The 23,822-nt window shown below is 44.6% G+C and overlaps 1 protein-coding gene across 2 annotated transcripts in view; it reads left to right on the top strand.

Moving 5' to 3' along the window:
* Positions 1 to 4,327: 4,327 nt before the first annotated feature.
* Positions 4,328 to 23,822, top strand: part of RAB37 (RAB37, member RAS oncogene family) — a 57,474-nt gene continuing 37,979 nt past the window's right edge. Inside the window, exon 1 of one of the 2 annotated variants that reach the window (XM_045085944.1) lies at positions 4,328 to 4,682. In XM_045085944.1, coding sequence (XP_044941879.1) covers positions 4,611 to 4,682 — 72 coding nt within the window. In that variant the 5' untranslated portion in view covers positions 4,328 to 4,610. The remainder of the gene's footprint in view (positions 4,683 to 23,822) is intronic. The other variant, XM_045085945.1, reaches the window with a different exon arrangement.

Below are 23,822 nucleotides of genomic sequence, written 5' to 3'. Positions count from 1 at the left end.
TTTAAAAAGAATATTTTTTAGGTTGGTGATATAAGCCTTTGAAAATGAAACACAATCATAACATGCTATTTGGCCCTGCAAGTAAACCTGTGTTTGTCTAAGGATAGCAATTTAAATACTGAAGGTTTGGGAAAGCGTCCACACTTTAGAATAAATCTATAAAAATTACAGAAGATACAGGGAGCCTGGGGGGCTCACTGGGCTAAACCTCTACCTTCGGCTCGGGTCATGATCTCAGGGTCCTGGGATCAAGCCCCACATCCGGCTCTCTGCTCAGCGGGGAGTCTTCTGCCCCTCCTTCTCTCTCTGCCTGCCTCTCTGCCTACTTGTGATCTCTGTCTATCAAATACATAAATAAAATCTTTTTAAAAAATTAAAAATAAATTAAAATCTTAAAAAATAAAGCAAAACAATTCAAGGTTGTCAAAGAGGGGGGAAATGTCAGTAGATAAATTCAATAAACACAACTTCAGTGAGGTGATCCAGGTTAACAACATCAGTGATAAGTCAAACTTATAACACATCCTCTTGATATGATGTATTGATAAGGAAACTTTACCTCCATGGTCTTCCTCTCAAAAAATACATAACCTCAGTCTAACCACGAGAAAAAAATTGGACAAATCCAAACAAAATACCTCACCAGTACTCCTTAAAACTACCAAGACAATCAAAAACAAAGAAAGTCTGAGACATTGTCATAGCCTTAAGTTGCTTCAGGAAACATAACACTTAAATGTAATGTGAGATCCTGGATTGGGTCCTGAAACAGAATAGAGATATTAGGTAAAAACTAGAGAAATACAAATAAAGTATGGATTTCAGTTGATAATAAGGTATCAATATTGGTTCATAGTTGTGACAAATGTAAAAACATTAATAGTAGGAGAAAGGGGGTGTGGGGTATACAAGAATTCTTTGTACTACTTATGCAACTCCTCTGGAAACATAAAATAATTCTAAAACAAAATGTTTATTTTTAAAACATGTATCTGACAAAGTTTGAGAGATACAGCGGGAAAGAAGTGAAAGGAAGGATGGGTGATAATAAATGATAGTAAGGGGACCTGGGTGGCTCAGCGGGTTCAGCCTGTTCTCAGGGTCCTGAGATAGAGCTCTGGGTCAGGCCCTCTGCTCAGCAGGGAGCCTGCTTTCTCCCCTCTCTCTGCCTGCCTCTCTGCCTCCTTGTGATCTCTGTCTGTCAAATAAATAAATGAAATCTTTAAAAAAAAAAAAAGACAGTTGGAGTAGCTATATTAATTTCAAACAAAGAAGACTTGAGAACAAAGAAAATTATCACCAGTAAAGGGGGCACTATATTATGATCAAGGAGTCAGTTCTCCAAGAAACGTATGCATCTAAAAACAGTGTCAAAATACACAAAGTAAAAAACAGAACAAAAAGGAGAAAAAGATGAATCCACAGCTATAGCTGGAGACTGCGAAACCCTCTGTCAATAACTGATAGATCTAGCATGGAGAAAATTATAAAGATATAGTTGCCATGAAGAGCACTATCAATCAACTTGATCTGCTTGATAATTGTAGAATACTCCAGCCAATGAAAAAATACACATCCTTCTGAAGTTCATCTGCAACATTCACAAAGATAGATCACCAAACACACCTTAGCAAATTTAAAAGAGTAGAGATCACACAAAAGACGTCGTTTTAAATTAATATTAGTTATTTGAACACAAACAGCTCTAGAATGAAGAAAATTTATCTTTTATTCTATTACATCTTATCTTTTTTAAGGTTTTATTTATTTATTTGACAGAGAGATCACAAGCAGGCAAAGAGGCAGGCAGAGACAGAGGAGGAAGCAGGCTCCCTACTGAGCAGAGAGCCCGATGCTGGCCTCAATCCCAGGACCCTGAGATCATGACCTGAGCAGGAAGCAGAAGCTTTAACCCACTGAGCCAACCAGGCGCCCCATTCTATTAAATCTGAATGGACATATTCCTTAAAGAATATCTACTTTCCTTTACTTTTTCAAAGCTTTTTATTTTAATTCCAGTATAGTTAACATACAGTATTATATTAATTTCAGGTGTACAATATAGTGACAATTTTCCTTTTCCTTTGCTTTCTTTGCTTGCTCAACATTAAGCCTTCTGATATCCTCTGCCTGGCCAATTCCTATTTATGATCAGTCCAAACTTAAAAATTAAAAACTTTAATATAGTATAACAAAAGCATAAACAAAATTAGTAGTTGAAAAAATCTATAGAACATAATGAAATATTTATGACATAAAGGATTGATGTCCTTAATATATAAAGAGCTGTGTAAATCAATAAGAAAAAAATGAGCACATTTATTCTTGGCTCTTAGCCCACACAGCAACAAGAATAGTATCTTTAAACCCCAAACTCCCCTACTTAAAGTTCTTCAGTGACTCCTCATGACTCTTAGAATAGAATCCAAAACCCTTCACACAGCCCACATGATCCGGTCCTTACCAACCTCTCTAGACTCTTCTCCCACCATCCCTCACCCCTCCCTCTCTGGACTCCAGTCAGGTTGGTCTTTTTTCAGCTCCTTGATACCATAACATTTTTGTACATGCTGATCACTTTTTTTTAGAGTCACACCACCATTCCCTTCCCCTGACTGATGCCTACTCTTTCTTCAGATCTCAGCTTAAATATCATTTCTCAGGGAAATCTTCTGTCATTGACTCCATATCATTTTGGATCCTCTATTGTATGTGCTCTTCCTAGCCCTTAAGCCAACAGATGAAATCGTGTTTCTGAATCCTCAGAGCTCAGAGCCATACCCTTACCCTTCCCAGGAATGTGAGGCTTGGGACAAAGCAACCATTAGCTCCTGGAACCTTCTTATCCACAACAGTCATGGATGATGAGGAAGCCCAGGAGAAAGTTATGATAAGACTTTCTCCAAGCTATTAGTCCTTAAGTTCTTTAGAATAGGTAACTCTGGGAACATAATGAAATCTATGGGACTTCTCCCCAGAAAAATGCTCATAAGTGAAACTTTTCATAATGTTTTCATGGGTTCACAATTCCCTAAAGTCCTTCTATTCACCTCAGGTTAAGAACCCCAATTGTAGGCCTACTGAAAATATACACACAAACACACTGGTTACTGGCTTTGTTCATGTAATCACTATTTACTATCAATAGTATGGTGATTCCAGTGGTAATTATAAATAAAATTTTATTTTATTTCAATTTATGGTTTAAAAGAAAAGACATATTTTATGTACATTTTCTCATTTACTCTTCATAAAAACCGAGATAGGCACACATTCCTCTACCTATTTTACAAATAAGAAAATATAATCCCAAAGACGTAAGTGATATAGCTAAGGCCACTAGCCAAAACGGAACTAAAATCCAGAAGTAAACTACACCCTTTTAACCTTAGGCCTGGCCCTTCCCCTCCATATTGATCAATGGCCAGTGGTAATAGGACTTGTACCTAGTGATATAGCTGCCTGCTGAACATCAGGGTCATCATATGAGGATAACCCCCAAGGCCAAAATCTCAGCTCCCATTCCCATGGTCTCCTATTCTAGATAGTGGTGTAACTGCAAATGGGGGAGGGGGAGTCCCAGCAGAAGAACTCCCCTAGTGCTTAGAGGAAGTAGCCAAAGCTTCCCATCTCCCTGCCCAGAGTGCATAACAGCAAACATCCTTTGTGTTCTTAATTCATGCCAGACATCCTTCCATGCTATTTACATGAATTAACTTAGTAAATCCTCAGAACGACACCAGTGCGTAGGTACAATTATTATCTCTATTCTGTGGACACTTAGGGAAGGTTAAGTAACTTGCCCCAGGCTACACAACTAATAATTTTCAGAGCTCACATTTGAACTCTGAGCCTGTACTCTTAATCAAACCGTCATTCTGCCTCTCCTGAGCCAATTGTTCCCTACTTTTGTGGGTCACGCGCACCCTGGATAGCCCCTCTCCCTGGGAAGATGCGGTTAAGCAGAATGTTGCAAAGTAATTCAGGACTTTAAGGACTTGCAAGCCCCATCATCTATGAACCTCATACACACTGGAGGGAGCTGTCCAGGGACCAAAAGAGAATCTGCACCAGCGCCGCAGGACTTCGCCCCTGCAAACGCGGGAGGAGAGTTGAGCGGTGCGGTATGACGGGGATGCTCTTTCATTGAGAATCAGGGAGAGTGAGCTCCAGGGACCGCAATGCCCTGGAAACGCAGCCGGACGCTGAGCCTCCGAAGTCCGGTAGCTGAACCAGAAACGCACCCACCACCGGTGAGACTGAAATCTTGCGTCTCTGCCAGCACCTTGGAGTCACAAGACAGGCATTTTGAGCGGACAGGATCTCAGAACGCGGGTCCCAGGCGGAGAGGGACACTATCGCTGTTGCTGGTGCTGACACGCCATGGTTGCGGAGGGGAGGGGCCGCCTGTCCGCCCACCCCCACCCGCGACCACGTCCTAGGTACCGCGCAGCCACCGCCGCGGGAGCTGTCCAGTGCTGAACCCGGATGCGGCCCGGCCCGCGGGGCTAGACCCGAGCCTGCGGCACCCAGCCGACCCTGGACTGGGCTTCTGGGAGCGCTGACGCAGAACGCTGGGAAGGCGAGAAGCAGTGGACTCCACGCCGGGCATGGACCAGCAGAGACTGGACTCCTACCAATGGGGACCTAGCCGCGACTTCAATGAGCACGTCCTGCATAAGGTAAGAATCTCCTGCAGTCCCCTGCCCCCATCCCAACGCTGGGAGAGGGCGCCGTCAACAGTTCTCTCCGCTCCCCCGACTTGGCTTTGGGACTTAAAGAGAAACTAGCCGGTATCTGTGAGCCTGGTACGCTTTCTGTTTGATCCTCTTTACGGCTCAAAACACATATGCGTAAACACTGGGGGAGGGGCCGACGCCAGAGGCTCCGATTATCAGGAGCTCCGTTCAATTCTTTTAAATCACCTGTATCCTGTTCTCACTCGCTTCCTCCTGCCTCTCATCCATCTGCACTCCTGTGTCGCCTGAGCACCCTGGCCGTCCGTGACCCTTCTGGGAGGCTGTTTGCCCTCTCACCCCAACCGTGCCTCCCAAGCTCCAGCCCTGTCAGGTTTGGCCGTTGTGGTCAGAGACCTGAATTCTGGGGTGAAATTAGACATCAAAATGATCTACAGCAGAAACAAACTGTTATTATAAAATTAGACTGCCTTCTGGTTCCAGAAAGCTGCCCTCCAGCCTCGACTCGTTCAGAGCCTACCAAAAGTGTTTGCTTATTTCAAAGCTCTAACTCATCTCTTGCTTCCCTCTTTCAAATTTCTTATGCAACTCAAGTCTCAATAATGTAGGTTTCCTCTTGAAGTGCTTGTTGGGGAAAAGTAGCAACCTCTGTCTAGACAATTCTTTTAACCCAAAATCCATCACTTCGAAAGAATCAGAGCCTTGTACTCCCATAAGAAATCGTGGATTGCTCCCCATCCCTTGCGTTGCCCTCCTCACTGAGCCCTTAAATATCCTGCTGTGCTAATACCAATTTATCTGTTAGTCCCCTGAAAAGCTGTGCATGGTCCTATACTTGAAGATTATTTAAATCAAACTATCACTCTAAAAATTCCATGAATGCGGGGCACCTGGCTGGTTCTGTCAGAAAAGCATGTGACTCTTGATCTCAGGGTCCTGAGTTTGAGCCCCTTGTTGGGCAAAGAGATTACTTAAATAAATAAATAAATTTTAAGTAATAACAATTCCATGAATGCAAGCTCTTAAGTAACCCGATTCACCCTCTCCCCCATTACACAGTTTATATTTGAGGAACCGAAAGTCCAGAGAGGGGAAGTGACTTGTCTAAGAAAACAAGGTAGTAAATGGCAGAGCTGGTCCTAAAAGCCTGTAATTCTGACTCCAAGTCTAATACCTTTTTTCTCTCTACAAGGGTGGTCCACAGGCCAGCAACACTGACATTACCTGAGAGCTTGGTAAAAATGTGAGGGCACCTGGGTGTCACAGTCACTTAAGTAACCAACTTTCAGTTTCAGTTCAGGTCATAATGTCAAGGTCATGAAATGGAGCCCTGCATTGGGCTCTGCACTGAGCACGGAGTCTGCCTGAGAATTTCTTCCTCTGCTCCTCCTACTCACACACACACTCTCTCTGTGTGTGTCTTTAAAACAAGTAAATAAATCTTTATTTTAAAATGTGAAATCTAAGGCCCCACCCCGGACCTACTGAATCCGAATTTGTACTTTAAAACAATCCCTAGGGGCACCTGGGTGGCTCAGTGGGTTAAGCCTCTGCCTTTAGCTCAGGTCATGATGTCAGGGTCCTGGGATCGAGCCCCGCATCGGGCTCTCTGCTCTGCAGGGAGCCTGCTTCCCCCTCTCTCTCTGCCTGCTGCTCTGCCTACTTGTGATCTCTCTCTGTGTGTCAAATAAATAAATAAAATCTTTAAAGAATAAAAATAAAGTAAAATAAAAATAAAATGATCCCTAGAACATAAATATGCACAATAAAATTTCAAATGCATGGGCTTGTGTCACACTGGCTAATTCTGACACAAATGAAGGAAAATCAAGTACTAAGAGAAGTGCGTTTGTAAATTTGAATAGTCTATGTGACTTCTCCCTCCAGGTCCCTAAATCCCCGAGGTATAAAAAAAAGAGAAATTCATAACAATTGCTCCAGCCAGGAAGTTTTAAAATGGTTGCAGTTTGAAGTGAACTAGAATAATATCTGTGTTCTTTGAGGCTGTGAATCTAGACCCAGTAGAAAGTGCATATAAGCAAAGGAATATAATTACAAATCAGTTACAAAAGCATCCTGGTAATTAGATATCTGGGTTTCTCCAAGTTTAAGCTATCTTTTAAAGATGTAGATATTCGTTTTGGCACCTAAAGATTTGCAGGTCAAAGTTTTCAAATTATTGATAAGGGTGGTCTTTCCTACCTCAGTGACCCACATATGAAATGCAGGATGTAGCCGACAAAACCTTCACTTCCTTTGAGTTTATTTATCACCGAATTGAGAAAGAGTCTGCTTTCAACAACTTCCGATATATTGAAGACAAGTGTCTCCTTACTGCTAGTGAATGCGGGGTTTCTTCAGTGTGGTTGTGAACATCTTGAGAGCAGAAGCTGGACTAAAACCTTCTGGGGTGCCCAACAGAGGAACATGTGTATAGAAAATTTTCTTTTTCATGTAATGTTGATCACCTCCTTTTAATATTATTTTATTATTGTGAATGACTTTTTCTTTAATTTTTTTAATTTATTTTCAGCGTAAATGTGAATGACTTTTTAATGTGATCCATCCAAGAACTTTTATGTAAAAGGGTAGAGTGTCAATGTATTTGTATTATTTTTAAGTTTGCTATATAATAGAATCCAAGAAATTATTGTTGATTCACTTGAACATATTGGCCATGAGAAGTAGGACTCCCCTCCAACATTCACTGCTAGGAAGAATGATCTTTTAGATCAAGATTTTACTGAAGTATAACAAACACAAGAAAACCCCAAATCATATGTGCATACCCTTATTATTATCACAAAGTAAGGACCTCTGTGCAACCACTACCAAAATAAAGAGAGAGAATATTGCCAGCTTCCCAGGAACCCCCCACATACTCCTTTCCACACACTACCCCTGCTGGTCCCCAGAGGTTACATTTATAGAGGAGGGAGTACCATTTAATATTTTGGTGGGGCTACCAGAGTTTTATGTAGACTAGTTTTAAGAACTTGCTAAGGATGAAACTTAGCTCTGTGGTGAGCTAATGCTCTATGGTGGTTAGAAACCCCAGGCTGGGAATCAGACAGAACCTGATATAACTTTGAATGACATCTATGAGCCTTATTTTCTTATCTATAAAATAAGAATAATATTATCTGGCTTATTGTCTTTTGAGGGAAGATGTTAGATAATATAATGTAAACATGTAGATGTAAATATATGTTTGTCTGATATATAGAAAGCATTTAATAAATGGTGGTTGTTATTAGGGCGCATATCTCCATCTTCGGGGCAACTTCAATAGGTGTCACATTGAGTGTCACCTAAAATAATGAATTTTTGTGAGAAGAGCAGCAGCTCTATACACAGACACACATGCTTACATGCATCCATTCTTCACGGGCAAATCCCATGGGATTAAGCTCACACACCCACCATCAAGAATTCCATGTGAATATCCCAACTCTGATATCCTCAGTAGAATATTCTTTTCTCTGGGAGGTGAAGCATGGGACCCAATAACATGTCTCATTAAAATTCACTTATATGAAAAACATATGACAAATATCCTCAGGATTGGATGGCATTGGCACTTTAGCTAGTCCCAAGAGTTAGAGGGTGACCCAGATGAGCCTGAGTAACTCTTAGCATATCCCTGGAGTGTGGGCTGGAAGCTGGGAACTGCTTGGAAACATTGAGTTCATCCATCACATGCTTGGAGTTTTTAAATAGAGCTGCTGTTGTTCTCACAAATCTGAATATTTGATGCAACTAAATAATTTAAAACATGTGAACAACCTTGCTGCTCTTTTGCTGAGAGAACTCATAGACCAGTATAGTCTTGAGAGCCATCAAGGACAATGGTGTGACCTGGAAGTTCAGGAACAGCCCACAGACTGAATTCTTGCGGTGCCAGGACCAGACCATAAACTCTAGGAAAAATGAGGCACAGAATTTTGCCCCAGATGCTAGTGAATCAGGACACAGAGACTTCAGTACAAGAGCTTGCTTCCTAATTCACCATCACCAGCACTCTGATGCACACCCACATGCCACTGTTGTTCCGATAGGGACAAATAATTACTAAACCAAAGTCACTCTCCTCTGTAGCATCTCAGAAAGACCACTGACCAGGGGGCAAAAAAATGTGGCCTGTCCATCCATTCATTCAGGGCTTGGTCCTTGTTGAAAATAAATTGAATTATCAAGGTCTCTGTACTACAAGGGATTTCCATTCCCTCTGACTCTACTCTAACACCTCTTCTAGCCAAGTAAGGAAGGCTAGAGATCATCTCTAGTACCCCCTCTTGACTTGCACTGCTTCTTCACCTCCTCTGTCTACTGGTCATCCTGTGATTTCTGTACCTTTAAGTGGTACACACATCTTACCTGTTTATTCAGCAAACATGTATTGAGCATGCTCAAAGCGTAAGAAATTGTGCTGGGTATTTTAGAGAAAACACACACACACACACAGATCGTTTCCACTTTCAGTAAGCTTGTAACTATAAGACATGCACATAAGTTGCTATAATACTGTGTAGACTCTCACATGTGCCCTCAGAAAGATACAAGGAGATACAGAGGGATAACCCAGGAAGAAAGGGTTACTTCTAACCCCTATTTGAAATGGCCTCTGATTAAGAGTTAATAGCTAAGAGAGCCAGAGTTCCACACACCCGCCAACCTTGCTCTCCCACTGGGCCATTGCCCACTGATCCTGGAGAAAGCTCTGGATTCAGCAGTATTTTACTTCCCTGACAGAAAACTTTACCAAGGATAGAGCCATCCTTGCAAAGGCCATACCCACTACTCGGTCTCCCTCTACCATTCTTTATCCCTTGGGAACTTTTTTTTTTTTTTTCAATTAAAGAGTGTTCATGGAACACAAATTTGTGGTAAAAGAATCTAATTCCACAGGAAAACCTGTACTCCATAGGTGAAGAGATTTTACCTTCAAGTGAATTCATCATACCTCAATAAACCAGTTGTGGGGTTTTGTTTTTTGTTTTTTGTTTTTTGTTTTTGAAGAAAACATATGGGGCACCTGGGTGGCTCAGATGGTTAAGTATCTGCCTTTGGCTCAGGTCTTCATCTTCAGGTCCTAGGATCAACCCCCACACCGGGGCGCCCCGGTCAGTGGGGAGTCTGCTTCTCCCTCTCCCTCTGTCTCTCCCCATCCTTGCGCTCTCTCCTTCTCTCTCCCTCTCTTAAATAAATAAATATAATCTTGAAAGAAAGAAAGAAAGAAAGGAAGGAAGAAAGGAAGGAAGAAAGAAATGTAAAACCAGAGTGAGAGCATGATCTCCAGGATTGCCAGATTTCCATCCTCAGCTCAGGAACAAGCAAAAAAAAAAACGAGGAAACACTAGCTGCCCACTGTCAAATGTTTCCATTTGCTTGTTTTCCTTTCTTGCTTGCTCTGGAGGCTTTCAGATAAATAAATGAAGTGTGTGTTACGTCACCGAGGATCTCAGGCCGTCTGGGACTCTTTTGACTGATCTGTGCGTCCTGCCCAGATCCCAGGGCAGGCAGCTGGCTTGGGGAGTGGTGCTGGTTGGTTCTCTTGGGTAACCTCAGCAGGAAATGAAGGTGACTCGGTGCGACCTCCCAAAGTCCGTTTCCCAGATTCTTCAGACTTTCCACCCAAGCATTTGTCGCTCTAACTTGGGGTTCCTGGGTCTTTGGGGAGAAAATGTCCGAGACTCACTAGTGTTGGTCCACTAGTATTTACTCCTATAAGCTGTTCTGGGGAGTGGCTTTGACTTCCTTCATTTCAATGGCAGGAAACCCAGCTTTACTGGAAGTAAGCAGACAGTGGCAAGCCCCAGGCTGGGGAACTGTTAAATGGGAAATCTGAAGTGGCTCTAAACCTATCCCAGGATGCTCCTTACTTCCATTCTCCCCTTCTCAGGCAAGAGAAGCAGTCCCTGGAGATGGCAAGTGGGAATGGAGCTTACAGCTCCTTTGCCAACTCACAGAGCTCTCAGGCAATACACTTCCCCAGCTGGGAGCAGCCCTGGACCGTCCTCCCACCCACCAACCAGGGGAGGTCTTCTGAGGCCAAGTGAGAGAGCTCCAAGCCAGCAGCAAACAACAGTTTTGGAAATGTTAACCCCTCACTGGCCCTACCAGTCAAAACCTCCCCAGACTTCACCCAAATCCTCAAGGCAGCAAGGTCCTATAATTGTTAAAACCGGCAGAGCTCGAGAATCCCCTAGCAGGAGCACTTGGATGGCTCAGTGGGTTAAGCCTCTGCCTTTAGCTCAGGTCATGATCTCAGGGTCCTAGGACTGAGCTCTGCATCAGTCTCTCTGCTCCGCTGGGAACCTGCTTCCTCCTCTCTCTCTGCCTGCCTCTCTGCCTGCTTGTGCTCTGTCAAATAAATAAATAAAATCTTTAAAAAAAAAAAAAGTTCTAAAAAAAAGAATCCCCTAGCAGATGCTGGCTGTTGTACTGACCTTGATGCCAAACTCTGCTCCCTCCTTTCTTACTTGTGTTTCTGCTTATTAGTAGATAGTTTTGACCCATCCACATGAAGCTGTTATTTAATACTTTGTGCTTCTGCAAATGGCCTAGTTTTTTTTAAGATTTATTTATTTATTTGAGAGAGAGAGAGAGAGAGCGAGCAAGGGAGAAGCAGAGGGAGCAGGAGAATCTCAAGCAGATTCTGTGCTGAGTGCGGAGCCTGATACGGGGCTTAATCCCACCACCCTGAGATCATGTCCTGAACTGAAACTGAGAGTCGGGTGCTTAACCAATTGAGCCACTCAGGCGCCCCTGGAATGGCATACATGTAGGTGTCTTGAAGCACTCGTCCTCTGCCCTTGGCTGCCATACACACACACACACACACACACCCTCCTCTCACAAGCTATAAACAGCCAGTGATGATGATGCGTTCTTGGTCTATATCCCTCCTTATCTTTTGTTGTTAAGCGTCTTTTAAAGGCAAAGCAAACCTTTCTCTTCCTCTGCCTCCTCCTCCCTCTCTCATTTGAATTTTGCATCCACACCCCTCCCAGAAATCCTGCTTTCTAAAAAGCACATCTTCCCAGTATCGGAGCAATACCCCCAGGGGACCGTCAGGAACCTGTAGACCAGCTTTTTCCGGCCCTTCCCAACTTCTGACCCAGAAGCTCTTAACCTTGGAAAGGAATGGTGTTGCTGGTAGAGACTCAGCCCAAAGGAGGCAGAGCCCCTTTCAGCCCTTCAGGATGCTTTGGGGGGCATTCTGCACCCAGATTCTTCCCTGTCCCCCTTCTCAGGTTTTATTAGGTTGTGAACCGAGATGTATAAAATCATCTCTGTGCTATAATCTAGAGGGACTCAGTGAGACTAATAATTGTTAGTGATAAATGATAAAAATTAACACATGGTTCATCAGTGGAGGATTTTACAGTTTACAGAACACTTTAATATATGCTATGACACTTAACAATTACCACATGCTTTTTCCAGGAGATGTTATTATCAATTTCATATTATAAATAGGGAATAGAGGCCAGATAGAAAAAAAAAATTAAGTTACTTGCTCAAGGTGACAGCAAGTAGGTATTGTGGGAATTTAAATAATAGCAGCAAACGCCTAAAAGCAGTTAAGTGCCAGGCACTGTTCTGAGCCCTTTACCGCATCAATCCTACAACAACCCTATTTTAATCTCATTGTAAAGATGTAAAGTCATAAAAATATATCATATGTTTATAAAAATAAAAAATAAAATAAATAAATAAAGATGTAAAGTCAACAAGGGGTCGCCTGGGTGGCTGAGTCAGTTAAGTGTCCGACTCTTTATTTCAGCTCAGGTCATGATCTCAGGGTCGTGAGATCCAACCCTGCATCGGGCTCTGTGCTCAATGCAGAGTCTGCTTGAGTTTTTCTCTCTCTCTCTCTAATAAATAAATAAAATCTTATAAAAAAGAAAAAAGATGAGTAAACAAGCCACAGAAACATTAAGAAACTTGCCTGAGGTCAGCCAGCTCATAAGTGGCAGAGCCCAGACTCCAACACCAGGCAGCTGGAGATCCAACGGGGCAGGGTCAGGAGAAAGCCAAGAGCTTTGCCAAGGGGGTCACATGGCCATGGTGGGGGGGTGGGGGTGGGGGGGTCACAGCATCACATGTAGGGTGTCGACAGCAGCCCGGTATGTAGCCCCCAGCTCTGTAGGACTGCCGCCTGGTTTTGTTCACTCACACAAGAGTAGATCCATCTCTCCAGGCACGCTTGTGTTAATCAAATTCGCAAGACTGATGCATTGCTCTAGATGCCAAACCACATTATAATCAGGGGATTGTTTGCTAAGCACGAAATCCAGAAAAAGAGAGACGTGGAGGATTCATTTGTCTGATGAAACCAGGCTGATGTGGTGTGATGTTTAGCTACATTATAAGCCCAGCTTGGTTGTGCAACTCCTATAGCCGCCCCTTCTACCTCGGGGCCTCTCTACCCTGACTCCTGCCTCCCCAGCTGTACTTAACCTTAGTGTCAGTTCAAGGGAGTATGTGGTTCTCTCCAGATTTCATTCCCTGCACCCCTTTAGGAGCCAGTTGCCTTTGAGACTGAGAATGCCCAGGACTTGACCTGGTTGGGGGAGAGGAGGTGGGGATGCTCCCTCTTTGGGAGCCTCGATCAGATGCACTGACATTTGTCATCTTATATCTCTGTCTCCATTTCTCTCAATGCCCTTGTCAGGGCCTTAGGGATTTGGATTTCAAGGGAGAGAACCATGAGAGAAGAAAAAGGTGGTTGGGGCCATTTTCTCACATCCCACCACCACCCCATAACACATGCCCTCCTTGAAACTGGATGTTGCTGTTGAGAATCTTGAGAATGAATTCAGCCAACTTCTGCTGGGCACTGTGTGCTTCTGAGGGCCTGGAACAGGGCCCATTCCCTGCCCAAAGGAACTGAATGTGACAGGCTGGGTAGGTCCCTGGGCTGGCATGTAGATGACTCAGGCCACATCTGACTTTAGGCCTAAATGACACATGAACTTCAGTGTCTAGAAAGACGACTTAAAGGTCATAGGAAGTGGTAAGTGGGCCCTTGGGAACCAGGTCAACTGTTTGCAGCTCCCTCAGGGCTACTAAGTTCTGAGTGCTGACTCAGGGACTGATCTGAAGGGCTGTAAAATCCACAGCTCCAGGAGAGGGTCCCAGCGCTGAAGGTCAGAATGACTCTGGGCCCCCAAGGTAGGAATTCCTTTAAGTCTGTGTCCAAGACAAGGAGGAACTCTCCAGTGGACTACTGAGAAGTGCCTGAAATAAAGAAATAAAGACTGATGACCCAGACTTGGCAGATTTGGATAAGTAGAAGCAAAACTGGCACCACCTCCCTGAACATCTTCAAAGGTCTGAAATGATGAGTATCCAAACCCAAAAATCCCAGGGTTCTGATCCCTGCAGATGACAGGTTGACCAAGGAAGAGACTCTTGGGAAAGACAAAGGCAAGGGGCCAGGTGAGCTCTGCAGTCATGCCCTCAAGAACCCTCACTCCTCCATGCCCGAAAAGCCAGGTCTCCTCCAGACATCATAGTGCAGCACCACAAACACATGAGAGGACCACACAGAGTAGACCCTGACCACCACCTGTCTGGCTCACCCTCTGCTCTGTCCACTACCTACCCTGTCCACCCCTGCTCTGTCCATCCCCTGACTTGTCCACCCTGCCTTGTCTATCCCCTGTCCTGTCCAACCCCTGCCCTCTTCACCCTCTCCCCTCTCATTGATTTGCTTAGAGCAAGAGGCAGCTCATTAGCTAAAGAAAAGAAGGGACTTGGGTGTTGAAAAGACTAGGCTTCTCTCCTGGCTGTGGTCCTCGCCAACTGTACTTCCTTGGTCATTCCATTCAAACAGCGCTTTACAGTTTGCAGACACTTGCATATACGCAGTCTCCTCTGATTTCCACAGCACAGCGCAAGCAGCCCAGACATCACTTTTGCTTATAAAAGGGGAACTCTCATGGTCAGGACCCTTTTGGTTGTCAGTGACAAAACCCAAGTCAAACCATCTAAACCAAGAAAGAAAATTCATTGGCTCCTGTAACTGAGAAGCCTGGGGATGCTGTTCTGTTGGAACCAGGGATTCAAACAATGACATCTGTCTCTCTCTGTCTCTCAACATTCCTCCCTTTAACTCAGTGTTATACACAGGAAGGCCTCTCCTGAAGGAGTCACATGACTGCCAGCCGCCCCAGGTCACAGCCCCAGGGCTGGTAGTTTCCACTAAAGTCCTAGATCTAATGCTTATTGGACTGAAATGAGTCATGTGCCCACCCCTGGAGGAGAAGTCGGTCCCACCCAAGCCCTTCAGCCACAAGTGGAAGGGAGTGTTTTCCAAGGAAAATGAGGGTGTGTTAGCTGTAAGCTAGTCATGCAAAAACAAGAGGACCCCATGGTAATCCCAGGGGAAGCTGGGTCCTGATATAAAGATATAGATATAGATAGATATAGATATAGATAGATATATTTTAAATAGGCTCTCCTCCCGGTGTGGACCAAGACCTGGGCTGAGATCAAGAGTGGGTCGCTGAACCAGGTGCCCCATCCGTTGTTGTTGGGTTTTTTTTTTCCCCTTTTTTCAGTATTTTTAAATCTGAAGTGACTGAAAAAGTGACTGAAAAAGAACTGAACTTGTCACTCTCCCACTGGGCTAGTTGTGTCCCATACATGGTGTCACTTAAGACTGGATACCCAAACTTAGATAATTAATAGCCAGACTTAGGTAATGAGCTGATGTCACCCTATAAAGCTTATTGGGGCTGTGGAGCCAGGCCTCACCCTCTGGGTGGGAGTAGACTTTCCTCTAGAGGAAACAGATGACCCAACTTTCAGCCACCCGGAAGGAGGTCAATGGGGGCGCACTGGATGAGGACACAGGTTGGAACGAGAAGAAGCTCTTCCCCTGGTTTTGGGACCAAGATCAGATGGTGTGAAGACACCTGAATTTTTCCAGTGGGGGTAAGGCATGAGCATTCTACGGCCACATGAAGGCAGTGATAACTGAGATGGCAGTCTCCCAAGTAAGTCCAGCTTCGTGGTTGGACAGTCACCTTTGGTCTCCACCTTTGGAAGGGCCCTATGATTGTTTCAACACCATATTGTCACTGTCTGGGGATCTTCTCAATATTTTTGGACAGGGAGTCCCATGTTTTTATCTGGTGTTAGACCCCAAACTGTGTAACTGTTGCTGCTGTCAAATAAGCATCCTTAGAGGATCTGGGCACCTGGGTGACTCATTGGGTTAGGGGTCCAACTCTTTTTTTTTAATAATTTTTTTTAATTTTATTTATTTGACAGAGAGAAACTAGGCAGAGAGGCAGGCAGAGAGAGAGGATGAAGCAGGCTCCCTGCGGAGCAGAGAGCCCGATGCGGGGCTCGATCCCAGGACCCTGGGATCACGACCCGAGCCGAAGGCAGAGGCTTTAACCCACTGAGCCACCCAGGCGCCCCGGGGTCCAACTCTTGATTTCATCTCAGATCTCCATCTCAGGGCCATGAGTTTGAGCCCTGAGTTGGTTTCCATGCTGGGCATGGAGCGTACTTAAAAAAGAAAAAAGAACCCTTGTGGGATTCAAACATAGGTCTGGACAGTAGTTCTGAGCTATTCTCTTGGGCACAATCCCTTCGTTTGATCTCACCCCAAGCCAGGTTTCATATGAGCCATGAGGAGCCAGAGAAAGATTATCTCATGCTCTGGGCAGAATGGCAAAGGAGTGATCCGTAACTCCCCTCCCCCCAATGCTGTCACTGTGTCACCAGTGATGTTCCCTGGCTGGAAATGGTTGTGCCCAGCACAAGAGCAATCTGCAAGGGTCATGGGCAGCAGGAAGCATGTTGTGGAAGGCAGATCAGAACACCCAAAGGTGGACAGGCGAGACCTCAACCTCATGGGTATGTGCCTGCAGTATAGGGCTGGGGAAGAAGTTAATGAGCCTTGTCTTTGTGACTTGAGAACTGTGCTGGTCAGTCAGCTTTTGTTGGTTATTAGTTAATCATAGGAGCCATTATTATTTTTTAAGATTTTATTTCTTTATTTGACAGAGGGAGAGAGAGAGATCACAAGTAGGCAGAGAGGCAGGCGGGGTCGGGGGGAGCAGTCACCCCACCGATCAGAGAGCCCGATGTGGGGCCTGATCCCAGGACCCTGAGATCATGACCTGAGCCGAAGGAAGAGCCTTTAACCCACTGAGCCACCCAGGCGCCCCAGGAGCCATTATTATTAATACCTAATTACAAATTTGGGAAATGCAAAACAGAAAAATTACCTGTGATGCCACTGTTTCAAAACCCATATCTTAAATAAAAATGGAGTTGCTCTCGAAAAATATACATACCTCTGACCTTTGAACAGTATGGGTTTGAACTGCACAGATCCACTTGTATGCAGATTTTTTTTTTTCAGTAAATACCATACAGTACAGTACGGTATTTCTCTTCCCTGTGATGTTCCTAACAACATTTTCTTTTCTCTTCCTTACTTTATTGGAAGAATACAGAATGGATTACATATAACATGTAAAATATGTGTTAATTGGCTACACTGTCAATAAGGCTTCCAGTCAATAATAGACTAAGTAGTTAAGTTTTGGGGGAGTCAAAAGTTATATGTGGGTTTTCAATTGTGCAGGGGTCAACACTCCTAACCCCCCGACCATTGTTCAGGGTGGGCTGTATATATTTATACCCACCTCATAGGCATTTTGTCATCCATATTTCACCCTCATTATTTTTTTAAAGATTTTATTTATTTATTTGACAGACAGAGATCACAAGTAGGCAGAGAGGCAGGCAGAGAGAGAGGAGGAAGCAGGCTCCCCGCTGAGCAGAGAGCCCCATGCGGGGCTCGATCCCAGGACCCTGGGATCATGACCTGAGCCAAAGGCAGAGGCTTAACCCACTGAGCCACCCAAGCTCCCCAACACCCTCATTATTTTTAATAATTGCATGGTATCTCATTGTGTGAACACATGAAAATTAACAGTAAATCTGAAATGTTGAAGCTTATCAAAAGGTAAGATAATACCGTAACAAAAAAAGAAATGCCCCTGTATCCACTACCTGTATTTACTAAATGCTAGCATTTTGCTTTTAAAAAAAAAATGCCTTAAAGGAGCCTTCTATGAGGCATGTGAGTGGTAATTCCAAGGGACCTCTCAGAACTAGATGGGATCTGTTGGAGAGATGTGGGTGCGGACCCAAGCTATTACAAATCGGGAACCAGAAGGTTACCGTGGTTTTTTTGAAATCACAGGCCAGAGGGTGTGGCACTTTGGTGAAACTCCATTATGCAAAGGAGTCAATGGACCCCAAGAGACAAGGCCACTCAGCAAGAAAATAAAACACAGAAGCCCACCCTAGGGTGTCTGACCCCAGGTGCTGAACTCTTCTGAATTTGCATGCTGACATCACCCTCCCTGGACCCCCTGGGGTTCTCAGGGAAAGCAAGGCTTGACCTGGAAGCTGCCCCTTCTGATGCTGACTTCCCGCAGTTCTAGTGCAGCCCTGGTGACAATGTCAGCCTGGCCCAGGACACACACTGGAGCAGAGTCAGTGCCGATGGAGGACATTCATTCGCAATGCAGATTCAAGACTCGCCTCCAGAGCTGCCCAGATGCCACTGGAAAGGAGCTTACTGCAGTGAGTCACCAGTAATTGGGTCTCAAGGGCAAAGGAGCCTAGCAACATTACCTCCTGGGGATTTGCCTCCATGAAACCCAACTTCAGGATAGCAACCCCAGGAAAGAAAGCCTAGATTTAACGGACACCAGCACCACCCTGGGGAAGATTCGCCTTCATTTTACCTCCACTTCCTCTCTCTTCTGTTCTCATGTCTCACTGTGTTTTAAGAGAAAATACTTTACCTCTCCACAGCTCCTACTTTTACTTGCCAAAAGTTTCTGGGGAAGGTCACAGGGTCTCTGGGGTTCAGTCCTTCTGCTTTTCTGGCTTATTATTAATCTTGCAGAGGCAGTGTGAAATTTTGAAATGAGGTCATTGTCTGAACTTTGCAACTCCTTCCAATGACCAGAGGACTGGCACCAGGCTGAGTCTGAGACCAGAGGCCGTGATCTTTTACTTCTTTGTCGAAGAAACTCTCACCATCCTTGACAGAGGGCAGCACTCTGTGGGGGAATGCCAGAAGGAAACTCTGTGTGACTGCTTTTCAAATGGCAAACCAACTGCCAGATCCTGAAATAACACAAAGTCACAACTGGGCATTGGTTGAGAATGAATTAAGGGAGGAAAACTAATATTAAAATAAGAAGAGCTGCATAGACTTGTCAGTTTGTACAGAATACCCCATGATGCAGACCAGCTCACTTGATGACCTTGCTAATTAACATGAAGCACGGAAAGTGGGTCCAGGGTTGTGAGGGACCCCCCAAGCCACCTTATACAAGCATATCCCTCCTTGGGAGGAAAAATAAAAGGCAAATAATGAGCTGTGTAGCTTTGGTAGCACTGGTAAACTCCATTTCTTCAGTAGAGTGACAGGTACATGGGTATTTGTTTCATTATGTTTTATAACATATCTACACATTATATAGACACATCAAATATTTTATATCTTGAAAGAATAAGCTAAAAGGGGGCGCCTGGGTGGCTCAGTGGGTTAAAGCTTCTGCCTTCTGCCCAGGTCACAATCCCAGAGTCCTGGGATCGAGCCCCTCATGGGGCTCTCTGCTCAGCGGGGAGTCTGTTTCCTCCTCTCTCTCTCTCTCTGCCTGCCTCTCTGCCTACTTGTGATCTCTGTCTGTCAAATAAATAAATAAAATCTTTAAAAAAAAAAAAGAATAAGCTAAAAAAAGGACAGGATTGGGGACATCTGTGTCTGAAACCCAGAATATAGGAAGGTGATGGGAAAGGGTGTGGGAGGTTTCAGAAACTCCCCAGGATGGAATTTTTATGCTGGTAACTGTAGTAGACACCTGCTCTCTGCTGAGTGGATGCTCTACCACACAAAGGTCTAGAATGTCTCTTCTGCATCTGTGACCTTAGGAGCAAAGTCTCGCCCCTTCTTTCATTCTGAACCTGTCCTCAGGGATTCCTTCAGCAGAACTGAGTCCTTCACTCTTTCTTGATGCAAGAACTGCACACCCTCAAGACGGGGCCATGTGAGTTTGTGGTCACAATGGACTAGTTGGGGGAAGGGCTTGTGCTGGGCAGGGGGAAATCTGATTGAAGAGGCCCTTTTCCCAACTGATGTAGGGTCATGGGTCCCTCGTGAACCACAACCTTAGTCTGCGTCCAGATGCATTTGATTACTAGAGGACTCTGAGGGACCCTAGGCCACAATAGCTGAGATGTAACGGAGAGAATCCATGTCCAGAGAACAGCGTAAATGAAATCAGTGGCTGCCAGTCCTTGGTCCACATGTGAGTACCAGCCCTGGACAAAGTATCAATCAATTTGTAGGAGATTACACAGACATCCTAAGCCATACTGGCAGAAAGCCATCAACTGTCCTTTCTTAGGAAACCTGCCCACTATGCTGGCTTGGGCATACTCAAATGTCCTTTCTTTTATGAAATTAGGGTCATAATAGATAGTTTAATAGAAACGTTCTTAACGAAACCCTCTCTTAAACAATGTGCCGGATTAGCCAACCCTCTTCAATCTTTTGGTCAATCATACACACTAATGAGAATTATGTCAATTAATCCATATATAAAGTAATCAATTAAAAGTGCAAACAGGACGCCTGGGTGGCTCAGTTGGCTGGACGACTGCCTTTGGCTCAGGTCATGATCCTGGAGTCCCGGGATCGAGTCCCACATCAGCTCCACGGGGAGTCTGCTTCTCTCTCTGACCTTCTCCTTGCTCATGCTCTCTCTCACTGTCTCTCTCTCAAATAAATAAATAAAATCTTTTTTTTTTTAAAGTGCAAACAAAGGAACACCTGGGTGGCTCAGAGAGTGAAGCCTCTGCCTTCGGCTTGGGTCACGATCTCCAGGTCCTGGGATCGAGCCCCGCATTGGGCTCCCTGCTCAGCGGGGAACCTGCTTCCCCTCTCTCTCTCTGCCTGCCTCTCTGCCTACTGTGATCTCTCTGTCAAATAAATAAACAAAATCTTTTTTTTAAAAAGTGCAACAAAAAGGATATTGACCAATGTCATAAGAGGGTAAACAAACAAACAAACAAAAAAACCAGTCATTTCTACAAAAACTAGATTGAATGCTTTGGAAACACTCAATAAAAGCACGTCATTTAAAAAGTTGTCCAAAAAAATGCTAACCAAGTTAGGAATGAGCGAGAGAACTGTAAAATATCAGGAGGAAAAACATAAAAATGAAGCAAGGTTTTGCAATCCGATTGCTTCACAAGTGTCTAGAGTGTCTTGCTCCATGTCAGAGAAATTGGAACAAGACAATACCACGTGGGCGGTTTGTGCAAAAAACAGTGATGAGCTCTTCCTTCAGCAGACCCGTAAGCAAAGAAAAGGCTTAGGTCTACATCTGACCACTAGCAAATTACTACACATTTAGATATTTTTGAGTAGAATGAAGTCACTTAAAGAAAGAACATACCTCTTTTACAGTGCTCTCATTTCAGCAGCTTTTTCAATGATCTGACCAATTCTCGGTTCCATTTACATCGGAAAAGAATACACCTACTTGGTAAAAGAAAAGGCTGACCCCAATAGCAATCCCTCCCAATCTAAAAAAATATTGGTACAGGATATCAGCTGAGTCCAGCAGTCTGGCCTTCTCCAGGCTAAGTGGCTATGAACTCTATTTCCAAGGTGTCAAGGGAACATAGGTTATCAGTCTCACTTCAGTGCAACATTTATCTTAATCGTGTATTTTGAGATTACTGGCTCGGTATATTTCTCTCCCTCCACTAATTCTCAAGAAGGCTCCATCTTTGGGGCACCTGGGTAGCTCAGTCAGTTAAGGGTCTGCCTTTGGGTTTAGGTCACGATCGCAGGTTCTGCCCCCCAACTGGGCTCTCAGCTCAGCAGAGAGCCCGCTTCTCCCTCTGCCTGCCGCTACCCCTGCTTGTGCTGTCTTGCTCCTTCTCTCTCTGTCAAATAAATAAATGAAATTTTTGGGAGGCTGGGGGTGGGGGGAGAGACGTCTCCTTCTTCTGGAAGCCAAGACTATGTTGAAAGGAGACTGCCCAACCGTACAATTTTCATAAATGAGATCTTTAAATATTAATAATTTAAAAAACAAAGGAGGGAAACCCCAGCAACTTTAGACAGGCTATAAATAATTAGGCATTCAGTCAGGGCTGAATCGTAAAATATCTTGGAACTTGTCTGAACAGAATGTGCTTTCCTAGAAACCGTACAGCAAAATCGCCCTTGCCACTCTCACTCAGACCAGAGGAACCATATCTGAACTTCCTCATTCTTACAGTAAAGGTGCTAGTCTGGTACTTACAACCTGCCTTAGCAAAATCTTTACTGAGTGGCCGGATATGACCGAGACCACACCAAGATACCAATCTATAAACATTATGAAACAGTTTCCTTTCAAACAGCTTGCTTGTGTGTGTCTGCCTTCCTTCCCCTGGCCCTGACTACTTCCTCCCCAGCACTCTCTAAATTTCAGTTCAAGTTTGAACAAACTGGGCTGGATGCAGGGTGGATCCCTACAGACATGACCCAGACCCAAAGAACCCAAACGCTTCCCATGAGGACCACCAGTCAGAAGTCTGCTCAGTCCAGCTGCCGAGTGTAGAATGGGCCGGACAGCTTTCACAAACATCATGAGCAACAACCCCACCTCTCAGGACATGAGAAGGTCCCTTTTCAGCCAGCCACTCACCCAGGTGGTTGGCATTTTGGATAAAGACATTATCTCCAGTGATCTATCCAGCAGACATCTTTTGGAAGCTTGAACAAGGTAACCAAAAGTGATCAGAGTGGATCTTTCTTTCTAAGTGGATTCACCTTTCCTCAATTCAGCTAGGCTGCCAGAACCTTCCATCTCCAGCCCATATCCACCATTGAGATAAAGGCAGAATCAACCAGACTCTTCCAACCAAACCAAAATGAGCTAAATTCTAGTCTTCCCTGTTTTTTTAGATTTACATCAGAACTGTCAAGGCACTAATTTTCACTAGTGTCTGTGATAGATTGCCAGAAAGGATAAGTTCCTCACTATCCAGAATAACCATGTACTTACAGGTTCTGTTTGTTGCTGGCTGCTTAAAAACTCAACAATAAACTACTTTATGCACGATAGCTAAAACGGCACACGATACACTGGCCCAAGGCTTGCTTTCTTTCTTTCTTTTTTTTTTTTTTTTTTAAGATTTTATTTATTTATTTGACACAGAGATAGAGATCACAAGTAAGCATAGAGGCAGGCAAGGGAGGGGGGAAGCAGGCTCCCTGCTGAGCAGAGAGCCTGATGTGGGGCTCGATCCCAGGACCCTGAGATCATGACCTGAGCCGAAGGTAGAGGCTTAACCCACTGAGCCACCCAGGCGCCCCCCAAGGCTTTTTATTATTCTTATACTTCAACTCACTCTAGTCTTGCTCTGCTTTGAGCTTTTTCACTTAAAAACCCTTCTAAAGCCACTTCTTGCTCTGGATCAAAACAGTCTCACTGACCCCACCAGCTTAAATGACCAGCACAATAATATTAAGTTTGCCTAGGCTCTGCAAATTTCCCCAGGATGGCAGAGCGCTTGGGGTTCTAGGGAATCATTTTTCAGGGATTGGGAGCAGGAGCAGAGAACAGCTCATGCTAGGATGGACATCCACCAAGGCCACCTCCCCCAGACCACCTGGGGTGTCCATAGAGAAATCAGCAACCCCAGGACACACTAACAGCCACCCATAAACACGATTACCGCCCCTGTACCTGCTGGGGCACCTGCGTGTAGCCCAAGGCTAGCTCATCATTTCTTCCCAAGCCATGACTCCTTTCCCCAATGCTTCATCCAAGTCCCCACCAGAAGAGACCTAAGTGAAGTGATAGACCTTTGTCCTCCAGTCAGGAGGAATCATGGCCCTTTCTATCTCTCCTGGCTTTGGGAAAGGAGAAAGAAATTTCTCCACTTTGTGTTTCTGGGAGTTTGATGCTGAAATTCCTTAGGTTGTCCAAGTAGCCCAGGACCCTTTTCGTAGAATGACAGACACAGGTGTCCCTGCTCCTGAAAGCTTGTCCTGTGTTCCCATGC

This window comes from Mustela putorius, unplaced genomic scaffold (genome assembly GCF_011764305.1).
Source record: "Mustela putorius furo isolate JIRA1106 unplaced genomic scaffold, ASM1176430v1.1 tig00000873_pilon_pilon_pilon, whole genome shotgun sequence".
NCBI classification, from domain to species: domain Eukaryota; kingdom Metazoa; phylum Chordata; class Mammalia; order Carnivora; family Mustelidae; genus Mustela; species Mustela putorius.
Note: the sequence above shows the minus strand (reverse complement) of the source record. Positions and strands in the feature narration are given on the sequence as shown.